At 51.2% G+C, this 15,464-nt stretch overlaps 1 protein-coding gene across 2 annotated transcripts in view; it reads right to left on the bottom strand.

Moving 5' to 3' along the window:
* Window positions 1–10,137, bottom strand: part of LOC111144277 (ubiquitin conjugating enzyme E2 F (putative)) — a 53,295-nt gene extending 43,158 nt beyond the window's left edge. The window contains exons 1-2 of one of the 2 annotated variants that reach the window (XM_022498514.1): window positions 10,031–10,137; window positions 5,446–5,579 (exon numbers count right to left, since the gene is read on the bottom strand). In XM_022498514.1, the coding sequence (XP_022354222.1) occupies window positions 5,446–5,563 (118 nt within the window). In that variant the 5' untranslated portion in view covers window positions 5,564–5,579; window positions 10,031–10,137. Of the gene's footprint in view, window positions 1–5,445; window positions 5,580–8,391; window positions 8,452–10,030 lie in introns of those variants that run through there. The other variant, XM_022498524.1, reaches the window with a different exon arrangement.
* Between the last annotated feature and the right edge of the window lie 5,327 nt (window positions 10,138–15,464).

The raw sequence follows: 15,464 nt of genomic DNA, 5'->3' as shown, positions 1-15,464 counted from the left end.
TGCTGTGGAAGTGTGTTCCCTCAAAGTTCCTATGTTGAAGCCCTGCCCCTGCCCCGCCCCCATGTGATGGTATTAGGAGGTGGGGCCTTTGGGAGGTGGTCAGCAATTAGAAGAAGTCATGAGGATGGGCTTTCACGACGGGATAAATACCCTTGTAAGAGATCCCCGGTGCTTGCCGGCCAGGAAGCGGTCCTCACCAGGAACTAAATCTGCTTATGCCCTGATCTTGGAGTCCCCAGTCTTTAGGACCATGAAAATAAACCTGTGTTGCTGGAGCCGCCCAATCTATAGTATTTGCCTATGGGAATATGAGCTAAGACAAAGGGCCAATCAGAGACACAGATGGCTCTTGGCAAGAGCCAGCTCCAAGCCCCGTGGGGCAGGACAGCTGTGCCATTCCACCCAGGGAGAGATGCAGCTACTTTCCAGAAGACTCGATTACCTCCTTCCACCTGAACACTCTCTCTCAGATTTCTTTGACTGGAACTTTCTCTCTTAGCTTCCCGCCTGTCTTCATACATTAAGCACCCCTTCTGCAGTTTCAGCATCCATACACAGTACCCTTATCTGGGAGACACATGAACTAGGGCAATAGCCCCTCCACAGAGCCGAGGACTGAGGACCTCATGGAGCCTCACATCAGCCCTCCTACTCAGGCTAGGCCCAGAGCACTCACAGCGCCCTCCACACTCTGAGGGAGCAAGGCTGTAACCCTGAAAACCAGCACAGCTGCTACAGCAGAGACAGGGTACCAATGTGAATGGAACTCAAGGCCTCATGCCACCCCTACTTTCAACACGAGCTGACGAGGTCAACTTGAAACCTCGTCTGTCTTCCGCAATCCTCCTTGCCCTGCTGGGCTACAAGATACACCTAAGTGGGGCCACCAAGCTTCCTGGGCAATCTGACTGGTAGTTAACCCTTCAACAAAGCCTTTTTTAAAGGTTAACCTTGGAGCCAGCTGCCTTAGCTCCATTTTACCAGGATTTTTCTTCTCTGGGCCACTGCTCCAGCTATTATTTTTTATTTTTATTTTTACTATCTTTTAAGATTTTATGTTTCAGTAAGCTCTACACCCAACATGGGGCTCAAACTCACAACCCCGAGATCAAGAGTCATGAGTTCTACCAACTGAGCCAGCCAGGCACCCTTCAGGTTTTTTTTTTTTTTTTTTTTTTTTTTTTTTAAGATTTTATTTATTTGACAGAAAGAGAGATCACAAGTAGGCAGGCAGGCAGAGAGAGGGAAGCAGGCTCCCCACTGAGCAGAGAGCCCAATGTGGGTCTCAATCCCAGGACCCCGAGATCATGACCTGAGCCGAAGGCAGAGGCTTTAGCTTTAACCCACTGAGCCACCTAGGTGCCCCACTCTTCAGGTTTTTAAAATACATACTATAGTGCTGCTAAGTGCTCTGAATAGTCTGCCAGCATGGCAAGCCCCTGAGCCCACCCTCTGAGTCCTGGGCAGGGCCTGGCACAGAGAAAGCAGCTCTGGAGAACAATAAATGATTCTCTTTCCCCCACTCTTCCAGGAACTCCATCGGAATAGGGCCCTTCCTATCCCATCCCATGACTGCTCATGTGGACACAGCAGCTGACCCAAGGAGGCACCTGCACCCTGGACACTGGGAAGCACATGTAGGTGGGCAGCCAAGCCTGGAGCATGGAGGGCCACATACCACACCCCCAGATGCCAGGAACCACCTGAGATGTGAGGACTGGGATGGATAAAGGCACACACAGATTCATTCCCTCTTACTCCCCTAATTCCAGAACTGACCCTGAACTCAACTCAATCCAAGTCTCCACATTTAACAAAGACAATAGAGGTGAAAGGTTCCTGCCAGGGTGCCTGGAGCCCTCTGGGGTCTTTAGGGATCACTAACAATAGGCTGGCACACAGCAGGGATTCAAATGCCTGCTGAACGAAGAAATCAAAGAAGAAGACACACATAATCCCATTATACAAAAAGTGCCAAGCTTGGGCTAGCTAAGACCCTGCTAGGCTTTTCTGGCAGGTAGGGTGCACTGTCAGACATAGAACTTTTATGGACTCAGTGGCCCCACAAAGGTCCACCAGGAACTCAGCATGATCTGCCCTGTGACTAAAAACACTGGTGATAGCTCCCCAGTTAGGACCAGACCTGCACAGATCTGACACTCTCCAGTGTCCCCAGCTCCTAGGATTCAGGGCAGACAGCAGCCCTCAGTCCTAGCCCAGAAACACTAGATTATTCCACACCCTCCAGGGACTGCTGCTACAAGCATCCTTCCAGTTCCAGTCTGGAGGATGTCCCTGAATTACCAAAGGGGTGCAAGAGAAAAGCTGTTGTGACCAAGGTCCCGGCAGAGCAGAGGCCTCCCCCGGCCAGCTGCTCCAAGGTAGGCTACGGTTTTTCCATGGACAGTGGATTCCAGCCTTCCAAAGGCAAGAAAAGGAACAGGAGCTACAGCTCTGCAGCCACTACCAGCCCTTACCGTTAGCACCAACTGTTCCTGCCAACCTCCAATCTCCCCCATCTATCAGCTCAACGCTATTGCCATCTGCACCAAGCCAGATCCTGTACCTTTGGGCCATGGGATACACACATACCCTCCCTGCCTCCTCAGACCTCCACAGGGCTCTTAGCAGATGGCCTTCAGCTCTCAGTCCTTCCAGGACTGTGTAGATTGCACAGACCCCCTCACCCCAGGCGCCTCACTCCTCTCAGGGCAGCCCCTCTGGCAACTGATCCATGCAGAGCAGGAAAACCTGACCATCTCACTTGACTGGGGACTGCTCTGAAGGCTATGCTTGCCCAAAGCAGAAGCTGTCTGGGGCCTTCCCCAGAGCTTGATTTCTTGCTCTGCCTGTTCCTGAGTCCTTCACCTCCCTCCATGGGTATCAGTCCCAGGGATACTCATTTTTAACTATCCTGATACCAAATTCCCCAATCCTAGGAATCCAGCCTATGGCGCTGAATCCCAAGACGTATTAACACACTTTTCTACAAACTAATGATCGTCCTAAGTAACACTCCCACATAAGCCAAAGCCACAGACCAGGAGAACAGTGCTGACTATAGCAATCTTGTTGAATTCAGACATCCAACTTCTCTCCAAGTTCCCAAAGGGGACATTCCCTAGAAAGAACTTCACCATAATCACCCCTCAAGTGCCCCACAAGGCCATGGACTCCTGGACTCCACACACCACTTCTGTCATCCGAAATCCCCAGAATGAAGACATCCCCCAAATCCAACCAAGCAAAGGAGTGCTCTAGGTGCAGATCAGGCAATCATGGACCATCAGAGCATCCTTCATTATACATCTGCTCTTCACAGCCCCCTCTCTCAGGCCAGGCCCACCCTTGCTCTCTACCCACACTCCCCAAATGCCCAACTGCTCACCACTCAGCCAGCCCAGCCTGGTCCAACAGTCCCCTGAGGAAAGAGGGAGCAGGCCACATGAGGTGTGTGTTACACTGAGCCCTGCTGCCTACAACTACCCCAGAAACCTGATCATCACCAGTGCCCTGGGAGGATGGAAACAGGTGGCCCCACAAGGTGGTTTTGCACCTCTCTCTCTCTGATGAGTCTCACAAAGTCAAAGGACCTTAGCAAGGCCCTGTAAACCCAGCCAAAGACATCTGTCCTGGGAGCGGGGGCGAAGTCTAGCCTTATGAGCCTCCATGGGCTCCCCAGGGCTGCATCAGGCCCTAGAGCCCTTTGAGAGCTGACAGGTGAATCCCTGAGCAGGGTGGACATGTGCAGAAGCCCCTGAACCTCCTTGAATGCTCTCTTCAGTGGATGTGCCCTTCTGCTCATTCAGTTTCTGCTTGTTCGGTCTGCTCCCTAGAGCCTACCCCACCCCCAGAATGTGGGTTTGGCTGTGCTGCTACAAAAAAGTTGTAATCTGGGCACATTTCTTAACCTCTCTGAGTCTCAGTCCTTTAGCTCCAGAATGAACCACCCACCTGGCAAGGCTGAGCAAAAGTCAAACAAGAAGTGCCCTATAAAGTGTCCAACGGAGGGCCTGGTTCCAAGTGCCCTGTGTACAAAAGCTATTAAACTCGACAAGGACATAGTGAAGAAGACAGAGGACAGCCTATTCGCTGCTTCCACCTGCTCCTCCGTAGCTACTATCTGGGCCTTCCTCACTGTAGCTCCGGGGCACTAAACACCCTCCATTTAAGGACCGTGACATCACATCAAACCCCTTCCCCAGCTTGCTTGGATCCTGGCTTCCTCCGCAGATGGAACCCTTGAGCCAGCATCTGGGAAAGAGACTCAAGTTGTATCGGGACCATCCAAGCGAGGAGCGGTAGCTCATGTTCCACCCTCTTGACCGCTGCAGTGACATCACAAATTATGAATTCAGTCTGACATAGTGGGTAATGTCAAAACCTAAGAAATGATTCTTACTCCATCATTAGCCAATCATCCATCAGGCTGGATAAACCAGCGCCAAGGCCAGATTCAGGGGCAGAAAGAATAAGGAAGAGCGCACCACGTAAGACTCCCTAAAACTGATGCCTTCCTAGTGCCACTCCTGCCAAGCTCAGCAGTGCCTTGTTCCCGAGGACAAACAGTGCATCCACCCACACCAGCTCTCCTGCCGTTGTCTGTTTCAGGACACACAGATGCCAGCCAACTCATGGTGTCTACCTGATACAACATGAAAACAGGCAGTCCTAACCAACTGTATAGCTCATTGCTTCCTAGCTCCTTTACACTTAAGAAATGTAGACACGTGCCATAAAGTAAAAAGTGCTGCAAATTCTAAGCTCCTTAAGGCAGGAACTCTGTCTTCCTCCTCTTCTGTAGTCCTCATGACCCCAGGAAACTGCCTTTGCACTTGACAGTTACAAGTTTGATTAATGAATGAATGCAAAAATGCCAAACGCATGCATATTCACACACACACTATAAAAACCCTTCTCCAAAGACTACAGCTCTAGGATTCTCAGTTATTAATTCTGTGAAGGGAACTAATGTTGTACAAGGCTCTCTTCAGGCTATGACTTGAATAAGGTACGGAAGGATCCTAGAGATTACTGAATTCCACTCCCTCCCTTTACAGACCAGAAACTGGTGCTGAGGTATTAAGAGAGGGAGTCTGGAAGTCCCTGGGACTAAGCACAAGAAAGGAAGATACACCCCCCTCCCCACTCCCAGCCCACAACCAGCCAGACACTGACAGCACTGAGACCAGAGTACCAGAGTCCTCCCATAGGCATTCTGGCAGCCTCTAGAGAGCATATTCCAAGTGTGTAAGACGTACCACATTTTCTTGTCCTCAGTATTCCCATAGTGCAAAGTCTTTGAAAGCGATAGCCAATTATATTTTTAGATATTTTCAAATAGGTATTCCCACTCAGCAAATGGGTGCATCATATCTCCAAACAGCCTCCAGTGAGAGTTCATTTTGTTACAGGAGAGACACCAGCTCACAAGGATTACATTACCTTTAACAAGCAGCCTGTCTCTCACAGACACTCTCCGAGTGGAGTCGGAGGCCGTGGCTGACGTCCGGGACCCTTTGAGACCGTCCTCCCGCTTCAGTTTGCTTGCCAGCGTCAGCATTACTGCTGCCTTTACCCTGAGACAGACCAAAGGCAGGGTTATGGACACGTCTCTAGACAATGACTGGAAATTGAAGACAAGGCCATAGGTGGTTAACTTTTTCCTATAATTAAGTCACAGAAAAATTCAGCAGATAAGGCGCATTCGTAAGACTGCATTCCTTTATAATTAATTTGGGAAATCTCCATGCCATCCTCTGTAAGTCTAATTTTTTAAAGTACACAAAAATTTTAAGAAGGGAGAGCCATGCATTTAACACTCATTGGGCACCAAGCCCTGGGACACCGTGGTGACAAAGCTCCCATGAGCTCGTGGTCTAGGGGAGTCTCCACCAACGGGTTCCATGTTGGCCCACCCCTGTGCTCTAGCTAAATGTGCCCCTCTCTGCTGCAGGGACCATGCACCTGTGTGTGTGGTGTGCCCTGTGCCTGGCCCACTGCAGACTGAAGGGAGCATCAGCCCTGGGAAGGAAGAAGCAAAGCAATGCTTTCTTTTTCTTCTTCCTCTAACCAAGGTATGGCTGGAACCTTAAGAAGCATCTTTGCATTTATTTATGTTGAGTCTTATTTACATTTTTTAGGCAGTATAAAGATCAGTATTAAGTCATAATTAATGCCCCAAACTAAATTCTCTTCAGTGGCTGCTTCGAACCCATCTATGCTTCAGGCATCCCCTAAAACTCACTGAAAGCTCACTGTGAAGGACAATAAAGGACAAAAAAAAACACAAAAACTGTTCACTAGCCCAATATTCCCATAATTTCCTTTGTTGCTTTCATATTATTTCCTTTCAATACCATTCTGATTGTTTTCAAAAGAAAAATGATCTAAAACTTCCAAATTAGAAACTTGACCCAAACACAAAACTTTCAGTTTGAGGCCAAAATAGTGAAAGCTAAAATAAGAATACGCTTCCCACACTGGTATTTTTAACAATTTTTCACCCAGGTTTTTTTTTTTTTTTCCACCCAGGTTTTTTACTTCTCATATCATCTTACTCTGTGTATCTTTCCCTCCTCCAAAGACTTTCAGATTTTATTTTCTATTATGTATGCCATAAAAAAGAAACCTACTGAATATGATCTTCTATATTGTATATGACCCACACACACACACACAACTAATCCCTTTTAGAATCATTGGTCTAAATGCTTCAAAAGATGGTTCTATTGCACATTAGCCTTCCAAGCTCCTAAAATTTCAAATCTGGGAAGGACTTCCCCCTTCAACCCCCAAGTCGCACTCTTTTTTTTTTTTTTTAAACTGATATAGATCCTGTGACAATGGGAGCCCGGGAACTGGCTGGGATGAGGCCACTCAGTTGCCAGAAGCAGTAACCACAGAAACATCAGTTTCTGTGAAACATCAGAAAAAAACATTTTCAAAATGTTTTCGCAAACATTTTGAGTGTGATGATGGTTTTAAGGGTATAGAGATACACATCAACTGATCTAACTGCATACTTTGAATATGTACAGTTTCATGTACTTCAATCATACCTCAACAACGTGGACACAAAAGTGAAAACAAACCAACATTAGTTTCTTCATTATCACTTGACCATGCCATCTCCCCAGATGAACATACACAGCGGCCTGGACCATAACCAACACACATCTCAGCTTTACCCAGGTCAGGGAGGTATTGGTTTGGTACCTTCACGAGGGGGTGGGGCTTGGGATGGGCACAAACAGCCATAGGGGCTCCAGCCTATACCTACCAGAAACAGAAGCACCATCCAGAGCCAGGTTCTTTTGCTCAGCCCCCACTTGGAATAATCTTGTCAGGAATCCCTTAAACAGACTGGGATCACAATAGGGAGTTTGTCACCCCAGCCAAGTCTACCACCACACACCCAGACTTGAGCACATCAGTCCTGCCACCTGGTTAGGGCTGCCTGAAGATGGACCAAGACAAGCATCCTTCACAAGGTCCAATTGGTTTTTATCCTCTAGCTGACCTTGGCAATACAAATATGGCAAAAAATAAAAAAGCCCAGCATGAATAAAAGAGAGTTCCGTAGGCAGAACTCTAGGAAAGTCCTAACAAAGAGCCCCATGGAGAAGCAAGTGCCAGGGCACATGCCTGGTCTCCACCCAGCTCCCTGAGGGCCTGCCCTGAAGGAACCACTTGGAGGGTCCAAGGCAAGACTTGTTTACAAAGGCTCACACCAAGACACTCTTCTGTGTCACTGCAGTCTGAGAACTCTGCCTTTTTTTTTTTTTTTTTTTTTTGGGGGGGGGGGGAGTGAGTGCACGCACAGGGGTGGCGGGGTGGGGTAGAGTGTTGAGAGGGAGAGACAATCCCAAGCAGACTCCCTGTTGAGTGAGGAGCCCAACTTGGGGCTGGATCCCAGACCCTGAGATAAAGACCTGAGCTGAAGCCACAGATCAGATGCTCAATTGACTGAGCCACCCAGGCTTCCCACTGCTTATTCTTTTCTACCCCTACTACTCCACACTGAAGCCTACTCTGTGGGCATAATATGCCTCATACTCAACTCCACTAAGAGCTGGATTCCTGGCTTGCAATCTTCAAGTTTGTGGCCCTTAATAAATAGATGGGGCACTGACTGAAAGGTATAAAAGACAAGGATACTCATGTGTTGTTGTCTATCAAAGAGAACACTAAAGCCACTCCCCCAGCATTCTAAGATCTAAGTGTATACTGACCACCTATTTGTCCACCATCTGTATTACTACTGCATGCCACTGCAGGGATAAACCTAGGGCCTAATTTGGAAATGTTTCCTTAGCTGTTAAATTAATTCTCTATAAAGAGATCTGAACAAAGAGATTTATTCAAACTGTCAAGAAGTTTGCCAAACACCTGCAGTTGCTTCAGGATTCTCCGAAGTGCAGTGCTTCATCCACAGAAGGCCCCAGAGCTGCCCCTTGACTGTGGAGTACACAGTGTTAGGGCAGCATTTCTGCTGACAAGATGAGCTGCACAGAACAGCATGCTCAGTTTCTTTATCCCGCAAGTCCCAGTCGGCAGGTTTAGTCCATTTAGTTCCTCCTCTGGGTGAGACTTGCTCTCGGGCTGTTCAAAGATTCCTGCATGCAATTTACTGGTCTCATCATCAAGTCATATTTACTTGGCATTCCTGCCTGTAGTGGCAACATCGGGCCAGGTCACCTGTGCAGGGAGGGATACCAGGAGCCAGTCAGCTCCTGAGTGAGGAACTCCAAATTTGCAAATCTTCCTGATGCGGAAAAGTCCCAATCTTAAAGAGTAAGAGATGGGTCACTAGGGGACAACCAACTTCTCTAGCCAAAGAGGCCCTCATCAGGACACAAAAATGTCCACACTGTACCCTCCTCCTTCAGAATGCCAAGGCCCAGAAACCTCCCACCTGGCAGGAGAGTCACCTTGGTTGGCAGACCGACCTTTGGAGCCCAACCCTTTATTTTCATCAGTAAACATGCCCCCTCCTGCACTACCTACTACCTGAAGTGCAGGCAAATCTGGGCGGAGGTCCTCAAGCCACACACCAGCCAGCCCAGTGATGATTTGTCTCTGAAGGTCTCTCCCACCCTTCTGACCCCCACCACCCACCCTCATCCCCATACCCAGCCAGAAATCCTTTGCAAGCCGCCTTCCTCCCTGCTCCTCAACATCAGCTTTCCCATTTCTGGAATCTTCTGTTTAATCTGATGATATCCAGGTCTGGAGTGCCCTCCTTCCCTTCACCGCGTACTCCTATTCCTTCCTCAGGACACCAGATTCCTATCCAGGGTCCAGTATCTCCTCCAAGAAACCTTCTCGGGCCACTCCAATCCATCCTGCGTCCACTCCAGGGCCTGAGGCACTGCAGACAGGGGAGGGCCCGTCCCCTCATGTGACAAATGAGGAAACTGAGCCCTGGAAGGGCAGGGCCACACCCAAGATTACACACCAGCGGAACCGGGTCTAGAATCCAAGACCTGTTGTTCAGATCATTCCAAGATACCCTCCCCCCCCCCGCTCCCCGTGCGGGTAAAATCCTCCGAAGGAACTGAGGCCGCCCCCAGCCGCCGGGCAGCTCCCGGCGGGTTGGCGAGCCGGGAGTCCCCCTCCTCACCCCCGCCGCTCTCCGGGCCTAGCCGGACTCCCGAGGCGGAGGAGTCGGACGGCCCGCGTCCGAGTCCCGCTGCCCCCGCCTCGGCGGGCTGGTGACCTTGGGCTCCGTTTCCTTCTGGACAATGCGGCCCGCGGCTCCCCCGCGACGGCGGGCGCGAGCGAGGCCGTGTAGGCGCCGGCACAAGCAGGCGCTGGCTGCGGGCTGCCCCTCGAGCCCGGCGGCGGCCGGCGCCCCGGCCCTTTCCCAGTCAGGCAGTCCGGCCCCGCGCCGCCGGCGCCTGGCCGTGAGAAGCGCGCGGCCTGAGGCGGCCCCGGCGCCGCCCGCCCTCCGGCCCGCCCGCGGTACCGGCGCCGCCCGGAGGCCCGCGGCCGCCCCTCTCCCGCCGTGGGGCCGCGCGCTGCTCACCTGGACACCCCGAGACAGGCGAGGCGGGCCCGGCACCCAACACCATGCCCGGCCGGCCGGCGGCGGCGACACACAGCCCCTCACAGCCGCACCGGCTCCGGGCGGCGGGACCGGAAGTAGCGGGGCGGGGACTCGGCGGCTCTCGCCCGCGGCGGCCGCGATGGCAGCGGGCGCTTTAAAAAAAAAATTCAAAGCCCGGACGAACTTTATTTGGAGCCTGACACGCGAACAGCGGCGTGCGCCGGCCGGGGCTGGGCCCGGCAGCTGGCCTCCCGGGCCTCGCTCATTGGCAGAAGGCGCGGTCGGGGGGGGCGGGCGTGAAACTCGCCGCCCCTGCTGATTGGCGAGTAGCGACCGGGGGCGGGGCCCTCCCCTCAGTTCTGGAGTCTGCGCACCCCGGTGCCCGGGGCTCCGAGCAGTGTTCTTACCTCCATTCATTTCGTGGTGTGTGGCGCCTGGACCTGCGCCTCAGAGGTGGTGGGCGCAGCCTGCGATGCAGGAGCGGCTGGACCTGAGCTGCCCGCCTCGGTGGATGGGGTGCCCGCTCTGTGCGCGGCACAGTGCCCTGGGGGCGGAGGACCAGGCGTCAGGGGTGAGGGGCGGGGCGGTCAGGTGTGCAACAGCCACCCATCAACCCCGAGGTGTGCTTTGGGGCCGCCTTGCAGGAGTGCCTGGACCCTTTCCTGATCTTGTCTTTCTCCTCCTACACGTGTGTAAAATACCTGCTTTATCTATTTCTAGCTTGTTGAATACAAATTCTCATGTCCAATTGTACCCCCTGTGATTGAAATAGGCGCTGGGGTGGAGGAGTCAGACAAGAGGGCTCCTGAAGGAATGGGTCGTCTAAAAGATGAGGTTCACCACGTGGACCGGGAAGAAAGAGCCAAGGAGTTAGAATTTTATTTCCAGAAGCCCCATTGAATGGTTTTAAACAGTGGAGTGACTAAGTTTTCTTTCTAAAAGAAGCTTCTGGCTCTCATTGAGCTCGTGGGAGGTGAGCCAGGCAAGGAGTCAGGAAGACCAGTGAAGAACCAACCCATGGTATTCCTTCTGTTCTGGAACACTTCCCGCCTTCTTTGCCTGGCTAACGTTTGTTTTCCTAAACTTAGACACTGCTTGCTCAGAGAGGCCCCACAGTCTGGGAGGTGCAGGTGTCCCTCAATGACTTCATGGGAGTTCTGTGCTTCCCCTTCTTGGTGCTGGAGACTTCCTGTCACTGCCTATTTCCCCAAGTTCAGCTCCTCGATCTCTCCTCTGCCATGTTCCCCATCCTTCTATGTGCCCTCCCCCATCCTGTCACACAGCATGTGGTCAAAATCCATCTGCTTGATAAGTACTGCATGCATATGTTGCTGGAGTCCTGGTGAAAGAGGATAAGACCGTGCAGCCAGGCAGCAGGTGAAGGGACCATTAGAATGACTTGAAGGATTGCCTCACTCACTAAGGGGCCACTCTGTGTAGGACAGGCTGCAGTGCCCAGTGCTCCAAATCTCACTACTGTGGGTAAATGCAGCCATTTCTAGCTCCACTTCTCGAGGCTGCCTTGCGCCTTCACCTGATGTTTATTTCAGGCTCCCTACATTGTAAACTCACAGTCACATCCTGAAACTGGTATTTTGTTACAGTAGTTCCCCCCACCCCTTATCTGTGGTTTTGCTTTCCAAGGTTTTAGTTACCCTCAGTTCTAACTGCAGTCTGGAAGCAGTTCCTTCTTCAGATGTAGTGTTAGATGATCAATAGTAGCCTAATGCTATGTCATAATGCCTAGGTCACTCCCCTCACTTCATCTCATTGTGAGAATTGGAAGGGTGAGTACACTACAGTAAGATATATTGAGGGGTGCCTGGGTGACTCAGTTGGTTAAGCAGCTGCCTTCAGCTCAGGTCATGATCTCAAGATTCTGGGAACAAGCTCCGTGTTGGGCTCCCTGCTCAGTGAGGTGTCTGCTTCTCCCTCTGCCCCTCCCCCAGCTCATGCTCCTCCCCCCACCCTTGCTCAGGCTCTCTCTCTCTCAAATAAATAAATAAAATCTTTTAAAAAAAGATATTTTGAGTGTGACCACATTCACATAACTTTTATTATTGTTACAATTGTTCAGTGTTGTTATTGGTCGTTAATCCCTTACTGTTCCTAACTTATGAATTAAATTTTATCATCAGTATGTATGTATAGGTAAAACAGTCTCTGCAGGGGTTGGTAGAATCCATGGTCTCAGGAGGGTCTTGGAATAAATCCTCTGCGGATAAGGGGGGACTACATATCCCCACTTCATAAACACAGAAACCGAGGCACAGATGTAGGCTGCCTGACATGCCAGAGCTGGGGTTTACCCTCAGCTAATGCCCCATACCCCTTAGCAACTGGTGGTCCCAGTAGCCAGGAAAGGAGTCGAGTAGACCTTCATGCTTCCTTCGGAAGCAATTTGTCCTCATCCAGGGCCTCTTCAGAAATGGAACTTGCACTAGCTTAAGCACAAAAGACTGAGAAGGCTGGCGTGCTCACAGAAGCCAGGGAGGTCAGCTCTGGGGACCTGGGGGGCAGCAGGAGAGCTTATTGTGAGCAGACCTCTTGTTCTTAGTGGTTCCATCTCAGTCTTGGCCTCTGGAGGCTGGCCATGTCCTCCCAGAGGCCTCCTTGGAGCTGGGGTCTGGCTTCAGACACATCATTACAATCCAGGCGGTCAAGGGAGCTACCCCCTTCCTCCCAATCTCACATTCTCTGGGAGGGTAGGCTGGGCTTGGATCCCACACCCACTGCATGTGCACATGGGAGAAGGGGAGAGGGTCAGTTGTGAGCCTCCCAGAAGGGTACAGGTGCCAGAGGAAGCGCAGGCAGACAATTCACCAGATGTCCTTCTCACTTACCCTGAGAAGTTCAACCAGGACTTCCAGCCAGAGCATGGAAGGGGAGATGGCCTCTGTCAGTTTTCAGCTAGGCTTGCCTCTGGACACACAGGCTGCATAGTGATCCCAGAAGCTGTCTTGGCTTGGCCTGGGGATCACTAACCTGGACGACATGGTGTTGGCAAGCCAGGGATCTGGGAACTCTTCAGCCCAGGGCAGCAGATCAGCTGATTAACAACATCTGTAGCAAGGGTGTGGTTGCCTGGTGTGAGGCCTGCTAGGTCGGAAAAGTGACCTCTGCTGGTATGCCCGGGAGGGGCAGCCTTCCTTAGCCACCCATTCTGTTTCCCTCTTGCACTCACTGTGGATCAAGCAGAGCCCTCCTGCATCAGTGGTACCCCACTGGGGCAGACATTCCTGGCTCTGTGTTTCAGTGAGAGGTAAAGCCCATAGCCTGCGTGAGTTGACATGAGAGCTAGGCCCACAGGTCCAGTGTTTTTGCTCTCCTGCCCTGCCCTGTCCTATGGACTCCAAGCTTTCCCAGGGCAAGACCTTCCTAATGTGTCAAAGCCAGCCCCTTGCATGGATTGGGAAATAGCCCCGGAGGCACGTGATACCGGATAGATGTGGGTGGAAGGGTCCAGTTCAGCCCTTAGCTAGTACTCACCTGTTCCAACCTGTTCTGTGTTGTTCTAGGTTACTCCAGGGTGTGCGTCCTGTCCCCAGCTAGGCTTGGTTCTCCCTGGGAGCAAATCCTAGGGCACTGGAGAGCGGGCCTTGACATACACAGGGCCCCTTGTTCCTATGCGTCTTCTGAAATCTATGCCAACAAGTCAAGAACTGTATCAAGAGCATCTACCAAGTGTGAGAGCCTGAAAAGGACAGTGTATAGACTGTAGACCCCGGCCTCCAAAAACATGAGCTCCCCAGGGAACTAGTAGTAGGTAAATCCCACAGATGGGAGTGGGGAAGTTCAGAACGGATTCCTGAGGTTTGCTGTGCAGGGGAGAGTCCTGTCTGTCTCACTGGAGTTTAGAGATTGTTGGGGGAAGATGGGGAGGACAGCTAGGCTGACCACAGCCCTTGCCTTAGAATCCAACTGCAGAGGCCGACAACAAATGTGCACAACCCCAGGCCTTGTTGGTGCCTTCTGATGCCTAAAGTGGAGACAGGTTCCTTGTTTCTAGGAAAAGCTTTACTAGGGCTTTCAGGAAGAAAGAGCCCTGGGTCTGATCTGGAGAGGAGAGGATGAGGCACCGATGAGAGCAGACTGAGCGGCTAGAAGTGGTTATGGGGACCTGGGCAAGTTGTCTTAACCAAGACCCTCAGCGGCCCTGCTGACCCAGTTCTGACATCCACTGTGGCATGGGGAGGGTGCAGGCTCCAGGGCCTTGGGCCAGGTGGGATCTATGATGATGATGATGGTGCTGGTGATGGTGATGATGGTCATGTCAGGGGCTATCCAGACAGCAGACAATTCAATTCTAAGTACTGTGACTTTAATTACATATCCAGTATAATTAACTTGTGACTGCTCTTATAACTAGCCCCCAGGGAAAACATAAGTTTCCCTTTATTCATTCCTTTGAAAGATAATAAAACAGACTGTGACAGCGATCCTGGAAAAGGATTGAAACACAGTGGTGTTTTATATATTATAGGACTGAGACTTCCTTCATTCCTCCTAAAACAACACTGGGCACATTTTAGCAGGAGTTGTGCATTGTGCCTGGAATGCAGACATTTGTAACCGACCCCCTGGTCCATCCCCCTCCACCCCTTCCTGCAGGCTGCACTTCCCCCTCCAGGCTGCCCATCAGATCAGGCCCCAAAGCTGGCAAAGCTCTGAGGGAAGCTGACTTCCTCCAGAGCCTTTTGCTTTTCCTTTCTTGCAGGAATGTATTGAAATGGCTGCCCGCCCTTGTCACACTCTGTCCTGTTTTGCATTTCATATTCTTTTGTATTAGTCACTGACCAAGGTCGATTCATATTTTCAGTTGTGTCTAGGCTGCTGATGCAGAGTGCTGTAAGGCTTAGCTCCCGTAGAGGACTTCAGTAGTAGGAATGTATGCCCATGCGCATGCATGCGTGTGGCGGGCGTGTGCTTGTGTTCGGTACATAATAGACTTGTCCTCATTTCTGGAACCTATGAATTTGTTACTTTACATGGTGCAGAATGGACTCTGCAGATGGGATCAAGGTGGGTGCCATGACCTCAGGGCTCATTGGACAAATCCACGTGGATTCAGAATCCCAAACCCACTCTTGCAGTGAGGCCCTGCTGCCTTTGTTTTATATTTTGTATAGTATCTATAGTTTTCATTACTTTAGGTATCTGACTTTGTCTGCTTTGGGGACTGCTACGGGCAAAATGCCACAGAACGCTGTTTTCCCTTAAACATGATTGATGGTGTTTACCGTTAGGGTTTATATAAACACTCCAGTGAACAAGGCAGGAACATGGTCAGGAGGGACCTTACCACGTTCTGAGCATTTATAACAGTCCAGGATGATGTCCCTGAGTGCATCTCGGGCTGCAGCCCTTAGGGACACACTGGGGTCACCCAAGGCAGTCCCACCTCCATGTGTCG

Source organism: Enhydra lutris, unplaced genomic scaffold, assembly GCF_002288905.1.
Source record: "Enhydra lutris kenyoni isolate GAN:26980312 unplaced genomic scaffold, ASM228890v2 scaffoldscaffold1, whole genome shotgun sequence".
Taxonomy (NCBI): Eukaryota; Metazoa; Chordata; class Mammalia; order Carnivora; family Mustelidae; genus Enhydra; species Enhydra lutris.
Note: the sequence above shows the minus strand (reverse complement) of the source record. Positions and strands in the feature narration are given on the sequence as shown.